The sequence below is a fragment of the Prinia subflava genome, chromosome Z, assembly GCF_021018805.1.
Source record: "Prinia subflava isolate CZ2003 ecotype Zambia chromosome Z, Cam_Psub_1.2, whole genome shotgun sequence".
Classification (NCBI taxonomy): domain Eukaryota; kingdom Metazoa; phylum Chordata; class Aves; order Passeriformes; family Cisticolidae; genus Prinia; species Prinia subflava.
In genome coordinates, this window is record NC_086283.1 from 4707255 (window position 1) to 4723319 (window position 16065).

The 16065-nt window shown below is 45.8% G+C and overlaps 1 protein-coding gene across 1 annotated transcript; it reads right to left on the reverse strand.

Moving 5' to 3' along the window:
* Positions 1-1609: 1609 nt before the first annotated feature.
* Positions 1610-15488, reverse strand: LOC134564202 (signal recognition particle subunit SRP72). Its single transcript, XM_063422912.1, has 19 exons — positions 15327-15488; positions 14203-14323; positions 12327-12450; positions 11382-11525; positions 10492-10603; positions 9381-9412; positions 8692-8816; positions 8542-8599; positions 8231-8362; positions 7717-7845; positions 7159-7231; positions 6563-6627; positions 5479-5574; positions 4917-5020; positions 4234-4311; positions 3489-3626; positions 3171-3208; positions 2701-2860; positions 1610-1874 (listed from the first exon to the last, which is right to left on the reverse strand). Exons 1-19 carry the CDS (start codon positions 15430-15432, stop codon positions 1700-1702), a joined length of 2010 nt encoding a protein of 669 aa, XP_063278982.1. The 5' UTR covers positions 15433-15488; the 3' UTR covers positions 1610-1699.
* Between the last annotated feature and the right edge of the window lie 577 nt (positions 15489-16065).

Sequence of the window (16065 nt, forward strand, 5' to 3'; positions counted from 1 at the left end):
CCCTCCTGCCTAAACGGAGGCACATCGCCCAGGGAAGTAATTTAAAACACTCTTTGTTCAGCACTCAGCTGGCAGCAAGTGCCTGCCAGCTATTCATACAGCTGTTTTCTTTGTGCTCTGTTCGTCTCTCTCAGACAACACATTTTCAGCACCCTTCTCAGATACTGCTACTGTACAGGTTAAGGTTTAAAAAAAGGGATTCTGCAGAGTAGATTTTTACTCCTTGGAGACACAGGAGTTATTTTTTTCTTAAGCTGCAGTAACATGTCCCTTGATCCCTGCCTTTTAAGGCCTTTGCTTTAAACTCTTTCAGAGACAGAAGCCTTTGCCTTTTGGGCTGACATCTGACAACCCTCTCCAAGGTGCCATTTCTACCCACTGACAGTCCGTGTCTGGAAAAATGTTCTGGATACATTCAGATCAAACCAGAAGTTTCAAGACATATTGAGAGATAGTAGTTTAGCATTAATAAGTTTTCAGCAGAATGAGATAGTTATAGTTCTGTATGATTTAGTAGGCTGTTTGCTTAACTTTACTTGCTCAGGATGAGTAGTTGGATTTGCTGAAGCCTCAGGCTGAAAACCATGAACTTATACCTCCATAGCTGAAATCAGTTTTCTTAGTAATTTTCGTAGTAGCTGGTTATTGCTGCGTTTTGTCTATAGTACAGGAAGAATACTGATAACACACTGTTGTTTTCATTGTTGATGAATGTGTTTATCCTAACTCTTGGGCTTTTTTAGTTTCTGCCAGTGAGCATGTGCACCAGAAGAAAGGAGATAACTGTCAGCAAAGCTGCAACTTCACAAGAACCATTAACAGCCTTCCTGCACGGACACAGAGAAACTCCTCAGTAAGGTGTTAAAGACACAGACCAAAAATAACCATTGGGCCAAAAGGCACGTGCAAGGTGCGTGCAAGGTGCATGCAAGGTGGGCATTTGCAGTCTCAAAGGTATTTCTTGGGCATTTTTGTTCTGGGTCTGTCTCACTCCTTGAGCTTAAGCTGACCTGCTGCTGTATCACTATTTTCATAAAACCAGCACCTAAGACTTGTAGAAATGTAGGGTCAAGGCCAAAGGAGGAGGAAACACACTTGAGACAACACAGATTCCACTCACCTTTTTTTTTGCCAAGCCCTTTAGAATAAGGCAGCTGGCTTGCAGAAAATGGGACACTGAATCTGCAGCCATACTCTTCACCATGCCTTCTCCTGACAGTCTTGTTATCCCCCTTTAGCTTATCTTATCCTGTATTATAAAGCCCAGATGTTGTTTTCTAAGATGCTTTATGCCTTTGCTTTTTGGTGGTCGATGACTGACATAAAAGACAGTGCTTGCATCATGCATAGATAAATCTGCTAAAGGCCTCAACTGACATATGCAAGTGGAGCATGAAACTACATTTCAAGAAATTCTTCATTATCCTGTATCTCTTAAATGTTTGGCAACACAGAAAGAGATTTTTTCCTAGGAGCTATGTTTGACATTTATGGCAACAACTGAAGTCCCAGTAGGGGCAAATGTGAGGAAGGGAACTTGGTAAGCAGACACATCATGGCATCTATAGCAGCCCATCTCCCCCCAGACCACTGACAGGCAAGACAGAGATCCAGATGCCAAGAGTCTTTCACCAGCACTGGGTTTTGACCTTTATTCTGCAACCAGCATCATGTATTAAAGAAGTTACACATCCTGGTTTTACCACCCTCCTTTAGCCCCTTTCTTCTTTTTCTGCTGCTGTTTCTTCTTGGTGGCTGGAGCACCCGCGGGTTTTTGGTGCCTGGGAGGGATGACGTTACTTGTAGCCGATAGAGCTGCCCCGCTGCCGGGCCGAGGGGAGGTAGGTGGGCTACTGGCAGTTCTACTGGCATCCCTGCAGGAAGACAGGAGAGAAAGACCCCGTGTGGGCTCACAAACACCTGCAAGATGTGGTACTAATGCAGGGAGCTGACAGTGAAAAGCAGCAGCTGTCCCATTAGGTAGCAAGCATTACGTATGAGAGGGCATTCATGCAAGGAGACCTTAAATAAGCTTCAACATAGAGAAGGAGCTGGCGGAGGATGGGAACGTGTCTCAAAGGGCAGCAATCCCCTTCTAACTGATGTTCACTAGATGATGTAAGTCCCTGACAATTAAAGCAAGGCTAACTTTTGAATAGACATGTGACAGCTTATGCAAGACACAAGAAGCCTTTCAGGTCCCACTCCTAGGCAATGCAAACCCAGCATCCTTCCTCTCAGATGCTAGTAAAGATACCGTCTTGCTGTCAGGCTTCATACATAATGGTAATTCTTGAGTCCAGCTCAAATAAACAGTGTCAGCTTAGAAGGAAGTACAGTGTTTTCTCAAATCATGGCTAATGGTTCTGCAACTGCCAAAAGACTTCAAAGCAAATTGCTCAAAAGAATGCATGCAAAATTCATCTCATTGCCAAAGGAAAAACACATTAAAAGACTATGAGAATTTTATTTGCACCTTGGCACCTTCAAGCATGCCTATCCTATCACACTGGTTTTCAGGAACCTATAGGCATCTCCAGGGAGAGCAGCTGGTAGCAGGTTCAAGCAGCAAAGCACAATGTCACTTGTGCTACCCGTAGTCAGTGGGGCGACAGAGCTGCAGCAGAGCAGCACAAACACAGCCCTCCCAGATGCCCAGGAGTGAATCCCCACATCAACCCTTGCAAAACAGGTACTTACAGTTCAGAGGTGCCAGTTGTGGTTGAACCCTGAGTCCCCTTGCCAACCTGATCCTTCTTCTTGCCCTTCTTCCGTCCACGGTAGTAGGACCGCTCTCGCATTGGAAGCCACCGCTCAGGGTCGGGAGTCACTTTGGGGTCGTAGTTCTTCGGCAGCTTTCCTGCAGAACATCCAGTGCCAGCAAATGAGATTGGAGTCAACACAACAGAGGCATCACCAAGGGACATGCATGGGATGTCAGTAGCCGGGCAGCACAAAGAGACCAGCAACTGCATCATCCTAATTGTTGCTCTCATTTCTGAGGAAAAATGCCCCAACCAAATAAGCCATTGTGAAGATCCCGGTTCCCAGAGACCCAGTTCAAGCAAAGGGCTCTAGCTCCCAGGGACCTGGAGGGTGGTTATTTGAAGAAAGAATTTGGAGAGCTTTTTGGAGCTGTGCTATGTCAACAGCTAGGGAATACAACTTACCCTTCTTTTTTTTCTTCTTTTTCTTCACTTCCCCTTGTCTGAAAGGAAAACAAGACACTGTGACGTAGCAGAGACAGAGCAGACAAGTCACCTAAAATTAGCTCTGGAAGAAGCTAAATCATTCCCATCTCTCTAAGAACTTGGTCTGCTGCTACATAAAGCCCCTTGCGGTTAAACAACAGGCTCCCTTTCCAACCAGCCTGCCTTCTACAGCAATGCCTTCACCACACCGGGTGTGGCTCTTGAACCACCCCAAAGGAGGATGCACGAAAGCTATAGCAATAAAATGAAATAAAATATATAAGTAGCCTGCTTTACCCTTGCTCCTTCTGCTGGTTGTCTCCAGTGAGCTTCCCAGCTTTCTTCCGAACATAGGTTGCTCCATGGGAGTTCTCCAGCGCATCAACATCTACTTTCAGTGACATGGTGTCTGAGGAAGGCAAGTGTTTGCTGAGACTGCAAGGGTGGAGTTCAGGGATGCAAACCAGCGAGCATAAACACCCATGTTCTTCTAGACAGCAAGAGGCAACCTCAGCTTGAATAAATTCTGTCTGTTACTAGACAGGCCTAAGGGGCTATTTCCATCTCTCTCACTACCTTCTTACACAAGTTGGGATGAGCTGCTTAATCGCCTTCTTCCTCATTTTTCCCTTTTTAATATCGAGACACAGGGAACAACTTCCTGTGAAAGCGGCTCAGGTAACAGAAGCAGTATATGAATGAGATTTTGGGTAAGCAAGAGCTTAGCCATATTATATCCATCCTGCATTACACAGGTTTCAGATTCTGACAGAAAAGATGGAGGTGGCTCTTATTTTTGGTTCCACTTTGTCTTACTGATTCTCAAAGAGAAGGAGGCCAAAGATAAAAGGATTCTGAGATATCACAGTAATGACGCCAATTAGAGAAATAATGTAGCTCCAGACAACTTGACCTGGATATGCAGCTGTTCCAGAGAGGTTTCTTGCCTTTCTTCAGGTAAGAGTGGGTCTGAAGTCCCACACAGCTGAAAATCCAGGGAAGCAATACCCAAACATCTCTTTCACCACTGTTAAAAGGATACACTTTAGCTTTCTCAGGGTCAACCAGGGAATAGGCAGAGATGAGCTGTGCCAGAGTATGCACATCTTTTGGGTTTTGCCTTTGTGTAGGAAAAAAACATCAAAACAAAACAGAAAAGGACCAAGTTACCAATGTTACTTATCCCAAAGGCTAGTAATACCACACAGTGCTTGCTGCTGCAGCACAGTTGCTGTCTGTGGGGACAGGCATATTAGTATGTGGTCCCCTCCAGAGCACAAAACAAAACATCACTGGTGTGGATAAATGGAGGCACAGACAACTTCACAGTATCATGAAGCATGCAACAGAAGATGAAAAACCCAGTAGCAAAGGCAAGTTAACACTCCCCCCAATAAAATATCCCATTAAGTGCACAACAGAAACTAAACCCTAGATATCCATGTTTATGTAGCACTAGAAAAAACGGCATTCCAGTCCCCAAAGCAATGTACTGCACACAAGAGGCTTCTGGGATACGTCTACCAGGTTTTCAAGTGAACATCAACTATAAATCAAACTAATTAGCTCCCCTTCTTCCAAAATACAGTCTTGCATTGAAGCCCCTGGGAAAAGCAACTCTAAAGGACAGCTAATAGTCAACCAAAATTGTCACACTGCCTGCCACCAGACAGCTTGCAGAGGACTCTGGGTGGAGACCTGCTGCTCAGTAACCACCCAACTTACTTCCAGAGCTCCTCCAAGTCGCTGATTGCTTCCTTCTTCCTGCCATGCTTTAGTTTGAAGTTGGCAGCTTCTCTTATCAGTGACAAATGGACAGGAGACTTTGGCTGAAAGACACAGCAGCCATGATTAGTTCCTTGTTATCACAGCATGGAGCCCAGCTCTAGCTGGCTTTAATGCCCCTGAGGCTTGGCCAAGGACAACTGAGTTAACATCCTGTCATGCAGACAGTAAACCACCTTTGCACTCTGGGAAGTGAGGCAGAACTGCATGGGACAAGGCAGCTTGTTGCTACACCATGTTTTTCATCAAGGAGGAGTCCTGATCACTACATTTAGGCATCCATTGATGCCACTCTCCTAATCTGACAGGAGCTGCTGCTCCCTATTTGTAATACATCTAAAATAATATATTAATTGATAAATGCTCACAAACAGGAGCTCATGTGTCTCCAAACCCTCAACTGGATAACTGCTGGGGCTATGCATGAACAGGAAAAGCTGAATTGTAATAGCTAGAAAATCCAGGACAGATTCTTGCACGTTAGCTCCTTGGTCTGACTTGCCTGGTATTGCTGATACCACTGGATAGCCTGCGTGAAGACTTCAATTGCACTGTCGATATCCTCTTCATGACTGTACATTGTCACCAATGCAGACACCTGCAAGCATTCAAGAACAATATATAGCAGATCTTCACGCAAATTTGCTATAGCCAGAATCTCGGCAGTTGAATGAGGGGATTTCCCAAAAGCAGAGCCAATGTGAGCTTTCTGCTCTCTCCCTAGAAAACAGCTGTGGTAACCGGCAGGATACATGCCAGATCTTCCTACCCAAGTCACTCCCAAAGGAAAATTCCCATCATCTTTTTCTCATGGCACAAGCCTAAGATAGCATTCACAGAAGGAGCCTTCCTGTCTTGGCACTTCATTTGCTTATCACAGGACTCAGTTTCATTAGAAAAATCTTTTTCATCCCCCATTCTCTATCCCAAGAGCTATGAAAAGAGAATACAGCACTGAAGATATTTATAAGGACACCATCCATTTGCTGACATCCCAGTCACAAGGAGAGGTGACCCAGGGCAAGGAGCTGTTCTTGTTAACTGCTCCTATGAATTATTTTGATCATTCACACCTACACTTGGAACAGATCCACAACTATCAGCCCCTGTACAAGATGCTTATGCTGAACATGTGAGCATTTACAAAGCCATCAAGCTTTTCTGAGTACCAGGTAGATAAGCATGCAGACCAGGGTGATGCTGCAGGGATGGAACACATTTTCCCCCTAAAGCCTGCTGTACTACAGCTGCTTCTAAAATGTCCCAACAGTAACAGCAAACAGCAGTTGCTCCAGTCATGTTATGCAAGTAAATCCAGGCAACATACAGGACTGAGAGAGTACCAGGGAGTGGGAACACAGGCAGAGAGCATCCCTCTGACAGGCAGAGCACTTCTGTGGCTAAGTTCCGGCTACCTGAAGCAAGTTATAATACCCCATTTCTCCAAGACAAGGAAGATGGGCTCAGAATCGCTGCAGACACTCAAGTCAAGTGGAAACCATGGGGAAGAGGCAAAAAGGAGCAGGCAGTGCAAAGCTCTCCTACAAGGAAAAAACCTTACACGGGTCAGACGGAGTTTTGCTTACCATACCAGGCTTGTGCTGCAGTTCTTCTATGCTCCTCAGGATCATGCAGGCTTTGGTGACACTGCCTAGAAGAGAGACAAAGAAGAACACACTCTGGATGGCATCACAACACCTGATCTCACCAGTGAACTTCAAGCCAAAAGTAAATAATGGGGATAGAACAATTCCCCTTCTCCCCCATTCCAGGAATTAAGGACCTTTCAGCTCTTGCCACATCCTGCAAGGGTTCAGGAGCCTTGGCTTTGGCTATCAGGGAGCTCTCTTCAGGCTCAAGTCTGTGCTGCCTAGTGAATACAGGAGTGATGCCATTATGGAGCCTCATACTGCTCCCAAAATTATCCTGCCCCAGAAGAGTTTCAGCCCTATTATTCACAGACTGTGGGCATTTCTGCCAGCAATCTGTGGAGCCTGTGTATCCAGGCATTAAACTTATCCTGCCATAGCTAAATATATGTATCACCTGACTGAAAGTATCTCTGCTCTACGCCCCTGTCACAACAGTGACAGCAGCAAAGATTGCCCTGAACTCTGATTTTCTTACCCCCTGTACCATTATCACGTGCAGACACTTTCCAACAAAGGAGGACACTAGATACCTTGAGCAATTTTTAGCTGGGCCATCGTCAGCTTGATCTCAGCTGCGCTGGCAGGGTGCTGGTCTGCAAAGTCCTGAGAGTCAGAAGAAACAACAATTCAGCTTGTGTGTGGGCACCAGGCTGCTACTTTGGTGAACCATATGTCATGTTCAGTCACAGAAGCTGGCAACGGCCAAAGGAAGCCTTCCAGCACAGACAGGCTTCAGCAAACAGCAGAGAAGGACCCCAAGTGTGCTTTTTCAGATTTCTGTTCCAGACCACCCACTCCCTCCAAAGAAGGGTGTTGCAAACTGCTTGTAAGCAGAGCAGCAAAGCCTACTGCTTACCCTGAAAGTCTACTACAGCATAAAAATCAGAGGTGTAAGGGAACTATTTCCCTTTAAAAGCAGAATTGTTCAACGGGGCATGAAGGCTTTCCAGCAGTATTAAACCAAACCAGAACAAAGAGTCAGACACCCCTAGAAATTTAAATCAAACACAGTAAACTAAAGGAAAACAGCACAGGAGAACACAAAGCATGAGTTTAAATGGCATTTGGCCAACTTTCTCCTAAGTTACCTGCAGAAGCCCTACAGCCTTTGCATGCTGCTTCTCACGACACAGCTGGGCTGCCTGGATAAGCACAGGGAGCAAGTGCTCAGGGCTCTGTGACTGCAGGCTTGTTGACAGCTTGCGGCACTGATCTGCCTGGAGTGGAAAGAGAACACACTTTTCTCAATCTCTTCAAAGCACCTCATGCAGGGCCAAGAAACCAACAGTACCTAAGAAGAGTTAGTAGTGATGACTCCTCTGAAATGAGTACACAGAACCAAGAAGTCCTCTTAGTGGCACTTCAGATACATCTAAGAACCCTCACATCCCTTTTGTCTTCTGGTTATCTCCACGCCATCGTCCCTACAGCAATATGCAAGTCACTAAACAGATAGGTGTGCTTTTATGGATGACTTTGTTTTTCTGCTCTAAACCAAATGGTCTTGTCTTCTGACACAGAACAGCTGCATCTCCATTTTTGCCCAGTCCAACTCCTGTGGATTTAATCCGTAGCTACTTACTGCAGATCAGTTTCCCCTACCTGGTTAGTGTACATTGCAAGCAAAGCTTTGTTGAATTCAATCGCCTGCAGCTGCTTCTTGGAGAGTTTATGCTCAACACCTTCTGCATTGGTCAGCTTCACCTTTTTCTTTGAATCAAAGACATTTTGGTCCTGGGGAAATTGCACATCATGAGAAGATTTCACTACATTTCTTGAAGAAGAAAAGGTCCCTGGGTCTGCAATTTAACTAATGTTTAAGAAAACTTCTTTAGTGATTATCTCCCTTCTCTCCTCAGAAGCAGACAAGCAAACTGAGTAACCACAATAAAAGCTGCAAGGTAATTCTATACCTTGTTAATTGTGATGATATTATTTGCAATGACAGCAAGGAGTCCTACATCTGTCGGCCTGCAGAGAAGTAAAGCAGAAAGCATACTGTTACTCAACAGCAATCTCTCACAGATGGAAGGCTGAGCATTTGTTTTAAAAAAACCTCTTACTTCAACTTGATTATTTGATTGTAGAGCTGTAGAGCATCCTCTGTACGGCCCTGCAGTTGCATGATATAAGCCATCTGACCATGAATAATAGCCAGTTCAGCCTCAATGTCTTCCTCTGTCACATCCTGAAGGAAAATCAAAGCAAAAGTTAAAAAGCTACTATTTCACCTCTCTTCTCCTGGCTTCAGCATTCTGCTGGCAAACGTCTGTGAGCATTCCTGGGCATTATTAGTGGCAAAATACCCCAGCTACCACACATGAAGGTTGCAGCCACAGCACAAACAGAAGCGTATCTGAGAAAATAAAGCTTCACCTACGCCAGTGAGAATCTGAAGATTACCTTAACTTGTACATTCAATCTGCCCCTCTGCAATGACTGGTTACAAATTCCCTGTTTGTCATCACTCACTCAACATGTTCATCCCTGGCAGGGGTAGGTCACAGGGAGGTTTCAGACAACCTGTACCCTTCTACCTGCATCAGAACAGGCAACTATGCAAGGAGCACAGCAGCACACAGCTTGCAGTGTCAGCTACCTTCCTGCAACAGCCAGGATGGCTGCCCCAGCCTCACAGGCTGGTACCAGCAGAGCAGCCCTGGCTCTCCTCTGGCTCTCTGTACTTTGTGATTGCACCCTCACTGCCACTGCTGCAAAGCAAACACTCTCCAGAACAACACCAGGAACTTACAGAGTCTTCGGACAGCGACTGGCGGCACAGCTCTACGAGGAAAAACAAATTGAAAAACACAATTTAGAAGGTTTTAGGGGGGAAAAAAAGCAGGCAAGAAGCACCGGGGAACATAGAATTTTTTCATGTATCCCTGAAACTTCTGCAGCACTACAAGGGCACAGCAGACTACCAGTCTGATGATGGATGGGACTAAGCATGAGAGAACAGACTACATGATGCAGAAAGGACTATCCAAGAAAAGAAGGCACTGTGACTCCCAGACACTCATTTTCTCTCCTGAGCAAATCTCCTTAGACCTAGCTCCTGATCTTTATGATAGGGATCACTCAGCTGCAACTGCTCACTGGTCTTGTGAGTTAAGTGGTGCAAGCGTGCTATATTCAGCTTATATCACCTTTTATGGGGCAGGAACTCTGTTAGTTTTCAGTACCCATACTAGTCACTTCTTCACTTTCTCATCCTTCACCAGAACATCACTTGTTTGCTCTCCAAAGGACTACAATCAAAGCACATCGGCTCAAACTGCACATGCTTATCAGTTGTATGGAACAGTTGTTATTCTTCATCAAAATTGGGACAGAACTGACCTATTTATCTGCAAGAGCAATTAGATCAGACAGAAACTACTCCTTCCCAGTTCTCTCCCCAGATTTTTTTTAAACACACAAAATCTCCCTTTTACCCCATAGGAAAAGAATCCTCTTTGCTAAAAAGCTCATTTACTGGCTTTTACTAATTCATACCATGAGGTATTTTGAACTTTTATAGCATGTCTTTAAATACATACTCATACTAACAAAATCAGGAGTTAGAATAGATGAGACATCTCATGTTTATGAGATGACACTCACATCTACTTTCTACCTCAAAAAAATGCACAAAGTTATTGAATACAAATCAGGGGGCTGTAGGAAAGCCAGGAGATGGTACATGCTGCACGGCTCTGGAAAGGAGTTGCAGAGGAACATTTTTGCAAAAACACCAGCTTTGCAACAAATCCTGCTGCTGGTCAGTTTTTAAAGTCTCAAAACCATTTTTCCTCTGATTTGTGTCTCCTGAGAGCAAATAACTACTTCTACCACACCCTCTCACCTCACCAGGCTTTTACCTTCTGCTTTTTGTAGTTTTTTCATTGCTTCATTCAGCTTTCCTTGCCCAATTAATGCACATGCACTGTTATAACACAGCTCGTAGGTAGCTTCTCGAAGGCCTAAATCCTCCTAGCATGGAAAACAAATATAACATTGCATAAATACCAACTGATCTGTACAGATTTGACAGGCAACAGAGACAAACTAGTTTTCCTCTACATTCAAACTAATCCTTGAAAAATAAATTTAAGAAGCAAATTTGACAGGGCACACACCTGGCAAGTAAGTTGCAGCACAAAGGATCTTTCCTCACACTGCGCAAAGTCAGATGCTACAGACAAGGCAGCAAGGAAACTCCAGCCTGAACCTGGGGACTACTTAGGCTGGTGCAAGAGGGAAAGCAAGAACTGCTGCTGTAGAGGATTAGAAAGTGGATGCACAGCACTGAAGAGAAAGCTGAGCATTCTGTGCACACCTTCAAGGACATGGATTTCTAAACAAATGTAAACATTACAATCTGCAGTGTTTGTTAACAAAAATATTCCCAAGCATGGCTGGGTGATCAGAGCAACTAGCTTTAACCCTGGGCAAGAGAGTAATGAGAGAGAAAAGTGCTAGTCACCAGAGGTGTTCTGCTAATGCAGGTTCAGAAAGATCTTCTTGGTCTGCTGTGACATCTAATGGTACAAGCTCTCTAGAGATCAAAGGTGAAGCATAATTCATGAACAATATCAGCATTTATTCCTCCATACAGGGAAAACCACTACGTGACCCTCAACACACTCAGAAATCTTCACAGGACAGGAACACATTTCTGTCCTGTTCAGTATCTACAATTCCAATACAATTTGTATCCCTTATTCCTCGGCCCTCACTGTTACACCCAGAGACACACATACTCACTTACTGGTACCACCTTCTCCCATGTGCTTTGTGCTGCCACAACAGCAGAGAGGTTGGTTTTTCTCTCCTCCTCATACTCATCCTGGGAATTGCGGATGAGATCCCTGTAGGCAGCCAGACAATCATCATAACGCTCCAGTCTGTACAACTGAGAAAGGAAAGGGATTAGTCCTCAGAACAGTATTTTTCTGTGCATGCTGGTATCTACAGCCTCCTTCCTCCCTCCCCATGGACTGAGAGCAGCAGAGCATCATATGTTTTAAGCTGAACATTACTAACGTTTGCATCTACCTTTAAGGGCAAACTATATAGACTACACTTGCAAGGACTCAAGCAATGACACCAGATACCTGCACAAAAATGACACAGCTCTTACTCCTAAAACAGCTTCTTTAAAAGCAGCAGTTTACTCAGTTTTGTCCTCAAACAGCCTTCTTCCAAATTAGATCGCCTCTCTAAGAAAGAAATTAAATAAACGGTCTTTCATGCAGCTGAGAGAAGATAGCCAATTCTTCACAAAACTGTTCTGATCAACCAGGAAAAAATGAGAGAAAAAAGCGTAACTTCTTTTCTGCATCACTTTTAATGCCTGAGACATCAAGTCCCACAAACCATTCCTGAACAGGTATCTAATGCAAAGAGATGGCTGAACCACAAACAAATCCCATCAGATCTCTTCCCTCCTCAACAGATTGCTAACAGTAGGCCAAACCCAGGAAGGGAGCAGAAGTCACAAATATACTGCTTTGGTTCTGTGGGAATAAGATGATGACTCTGCTGCCAGAAATAGGCAACTGAAGCCCCACAGAAGTTTGAGCACTTGGAACCATACCTGTCCTTACCTTCAAGCCAGAGATGGAAATTCTGTCCCCATACTTGCCCCCCATTAGAGGAGGGACAAGGCATCCAGCATATGAAACTCCCACCAGGAAGAAAAGCTTTTAATTACCACTTGTCCGTAAAGCTCCTTGAGTTTGTCTGTCTGCTGACTGGCACTCTGAATGGTCTTGAGAGCACTTTCAATACGGTTCAACCTGTACTCACAGTAGGCCTTCTCAAAGGCAATAACGTCACTGCAAGGACAAGAAAAAGGCTGACAGCATGCACTGGAGTTTCCATTCAACAGCATTCACTCACATAATCAGCCCTAATTAGTCAGAGACTGCTACTTAACCAAAAATGCAAACACATGATCCCAGATTACTGAATTATGTATCTATTGAGCACTGAAAGTATCTTCCATCTACACGGTGTTCAACAGAGAAAGTATATCAAAATTTCATCCAAAAAAAGATGTTCCATTTAATGGCATTTCCACACACATTGTATTCCAAATCCTCTCTGCTCCAGACCGCCTACTAATTATGCTAATCAAATCTTTAAAAGGTAAAACAATAGCAAGCTGCAGTAATGAGAAGGCATTACATTGCAATGAAATACTGTTACAGCAAACTTTTAAGGAGAATTGACTTACAGAGAAAGAGGAAAAGGTATCAAACACAGTCCCGGTTTGAGGCTGGTACCAAGATAAAGGTAACATTAACCTATTTTGAAATATTGTCACAGTAGAACTGCAGCAAAAGGGTTTGCTTCTGCCAACATAAAATTGGATTCAGAACAAGCTCACACTAGCAGGGAAGCATTCTCAAAGAAGCAGAGTCTTGAATGCTATGTTCTACCTACCCCCTGAGTTACCACTTAAGCCAAAGGAAAATTAACCACCAATTCCTTTAGTTCATGCCTGGGGCCACTTATTATCAGCTTTACTTCGCCCATTTAAAATTATTTCAATTCAACTGAGTATTAAGGAAGTTTGAAAATTAATGGCATTTAGAATTAAAGCCAAGCAGCCTCAGTGCAGGACAGGAAAACTTCAAGACAGACCAAGAACCACCACCTTCCTTGCTCTGCAGGACATAGAAGCAGACACACAGTAAAATGAGCCAAAAGAAGTTATAAGAAGAAATCTGAAACTAGAAAAAAAATCCTCCTCCTTAACATATAATAAAATAATAAGCTAAAAAACTTGAATTAAACCCCTTTTGTTCCAGGAAAGAAGGAATTGGTGAACAGAGTAATTACATGTTATACAGATGTGACCAAAAACAAAGGTATGTTTCATCACACTAATAACTTCAACACACCTTTCTGGGAAGTTCCTTAACAGGAACAGTATCTGAAATACAAAAATTCTGCTGCCAGCCAGTTCTTGGGTAGCACTTTTCATCCTTGTCACTGCACAAAGAGCATCCTTATGAGGAACAAAATTATAATCCTAAGAACACAAATGGGAAGCCTGACTTGTTCTCAAACACAATTTGTCTCCAAGATCCTGGTTTTGAGAGGATGCACAAAGGGCTTCCATCATCCCAAAAGGTGAGGCAGTTCCTTCAGGCTGGCAAAACAAAGGACCCCAAAGAGCTGTACAGTGAGATAGTCAAGCAAAGCCAACAGCTTGCTGCCACCAACAAAGGCTTCTCCCTTCTCACTTCCCTCCCTGAGGGATCTGTCCCCTTTCCTTGCACCGGCCATGCTGCCCAGCCACATCTACAAGCAGAATCAGCACATGAAGGTGGCTGAAAACCTGGTTAGGAACAATCCCTTCAACAGTAACAGCAAGATGTTAGGCTGCCTCGAACTCAATCAGACGCTGTCTCACCCCCTCCCATAAATAAGTGTGTCACTGAGAAGACCAATCCCAATATCTCTGAACATACCCTGGTCTTTATTTTGCTGCTTTATTAGTCCCTTCCACTGAAGCTGCAGCAGCTTCTCAAGGACACAGGAGTTTCATCTTTTGTAGAACACAGCAAGACACAACTCACCTGGTTAAAACTTTTGTGTGGGTGTTGATTACACCAAGGGCTTCCTTGAAGTTCCCATTCTGGATAAGACACACTACTTTACACTGAAGTGCAGTCACGTCATCTTTGTTGATCTGTAGTACTGGAGGAGAAACCAGTTTCAACACTGTGATCCAACTCAAACAAGAGTCTCTCTTGTACTCGTATTACTAGAGCTGCAAAAACCCATCCTACAGAGTGGTCACGTCAAATTAAAGCACCCTGGCATGGCTTGCTTTGGCTCAGATCATCAGACCCCAGCAGGACAAAAGAATCCAGCATAAATCCTGAACTTACCAGAAGCATGCACTGTGCTAACATGTCTGGAAGAGAGCTGCACCGAAGGGGCTACACACACCTGGGCAAACCTTTCCTCAGCATTTCACTTCCAGGCAGAGAGCACAGTGCCAAGGCCAGTGCCACGTAAAGGATACTCAGGAAGGAAAACAGCTGGTACAGAGGAACAGTGTGGCTCTTGTCAGGGAGTCACTTTACACACTAAAACTTTCACTGTGAATGACAGTGAGGGACAACTAGAAGAGAGGCGTGGGTTTTGCTATTTAATCTTTTTCATGGATGCCAGCTTTTCCAGGACAGAAGATGGATGCCTACTGCCTACCAGCAGCAAAGACAGAACTTTTAACCACAACGTGCCTTATACCGTTTTGGATGCCAAACCACCAAAATAACACACCTCAACGCGAACTCTCCGTTTCGAGCAAGTTATTGCTCCCAAGTCAGTCAGTCCATATGCAAAAAACCACTCCTTCAGTTCCCGGAGGAAAAGCCCTCCTTCCTCCGAGGATCAAAAGGAAGGAAAACCCACAAGTAACTCCGAAGGTCTGACCCACAGCAAGGGGTGTGTGATGCAACACAAGCACCCGCTGGTCGTGGTACAGCAGCGGAGCCTGGGCCCCGGCTGCTCCTCTTCCCTCTACCCCAACACAGTAAGATTCCCGGAGCCTTCGCTCGCAGCCCTGCTCCCGGCACGAAACCTTTGGACGGACACCATCGGCTCCCCGCCACACCGCAGCGCCCCTCCACAGGGCCAACGCGCCCGGGCAGAGACCGCAGACCCGGGGAGTCGGCACTGTCGCCACACTCACTCTTATTGACGGACTTGAGTGCGCGGGCGAAGTCGCCGTTCTGGCCGCAGCGATTCACCTCGCTCCACAGCCCCGCCGCCGCCGCCGCCCCCGCGGCCGCCGCCATCTTGGCACCGGGACCAGACACACGTCGCGGCGGCGGCGCTGCGCCGGAAGCGGAAGTACCCGGGGCCCCGCCCCTGCCGGCGCCCGTTCCCCCGGTAGCCCCGCCCGGCGCGGAGGCGCCGCGGGGCCGGTGCGCCGGGACTGCCTCCATGCCCTGCAGCCTCCGTGCCCTGCAGCGTCCTCCCGGTGCGGGCCGCGCTGCGGACACGAGGTGTAACGGGGCCCAGTGCGGGCTCTGCACCTGGGCAACCCCGGGGGTGTGTACAGGCTGGGAAGCAGCGCTGCAGAAAGGGAGCTGGTGGTCCTGGTCTATGGCAAGCTGAATGTGAGTGGCTGAGCCCTGGCAGCCAGGAGGGCCAACCCTGTCCTGGGGGGCAGCAGGCACAGCCAGGGAAGGGAGGGGATTGTCCCGCTCTGCTCTGCACAGGGGCAGCCTAACCTGGAGTGCTGGGGGCAGTTCTGGGTGCCACAGGATAACAAAGACATTGAGCTGTTAAAAGAGTGTCCAAAGAACGGTGGATGGCCTTGAGAGGAAGCCCTGTGAAGAGCGGTGGAGGCCGCCTCGTTTGTTCGGCCTGGAGGAGAGAAGGGAGACCTCATTGTGGTCTTCAACGTCCTCATGAGAGGAAGAGGA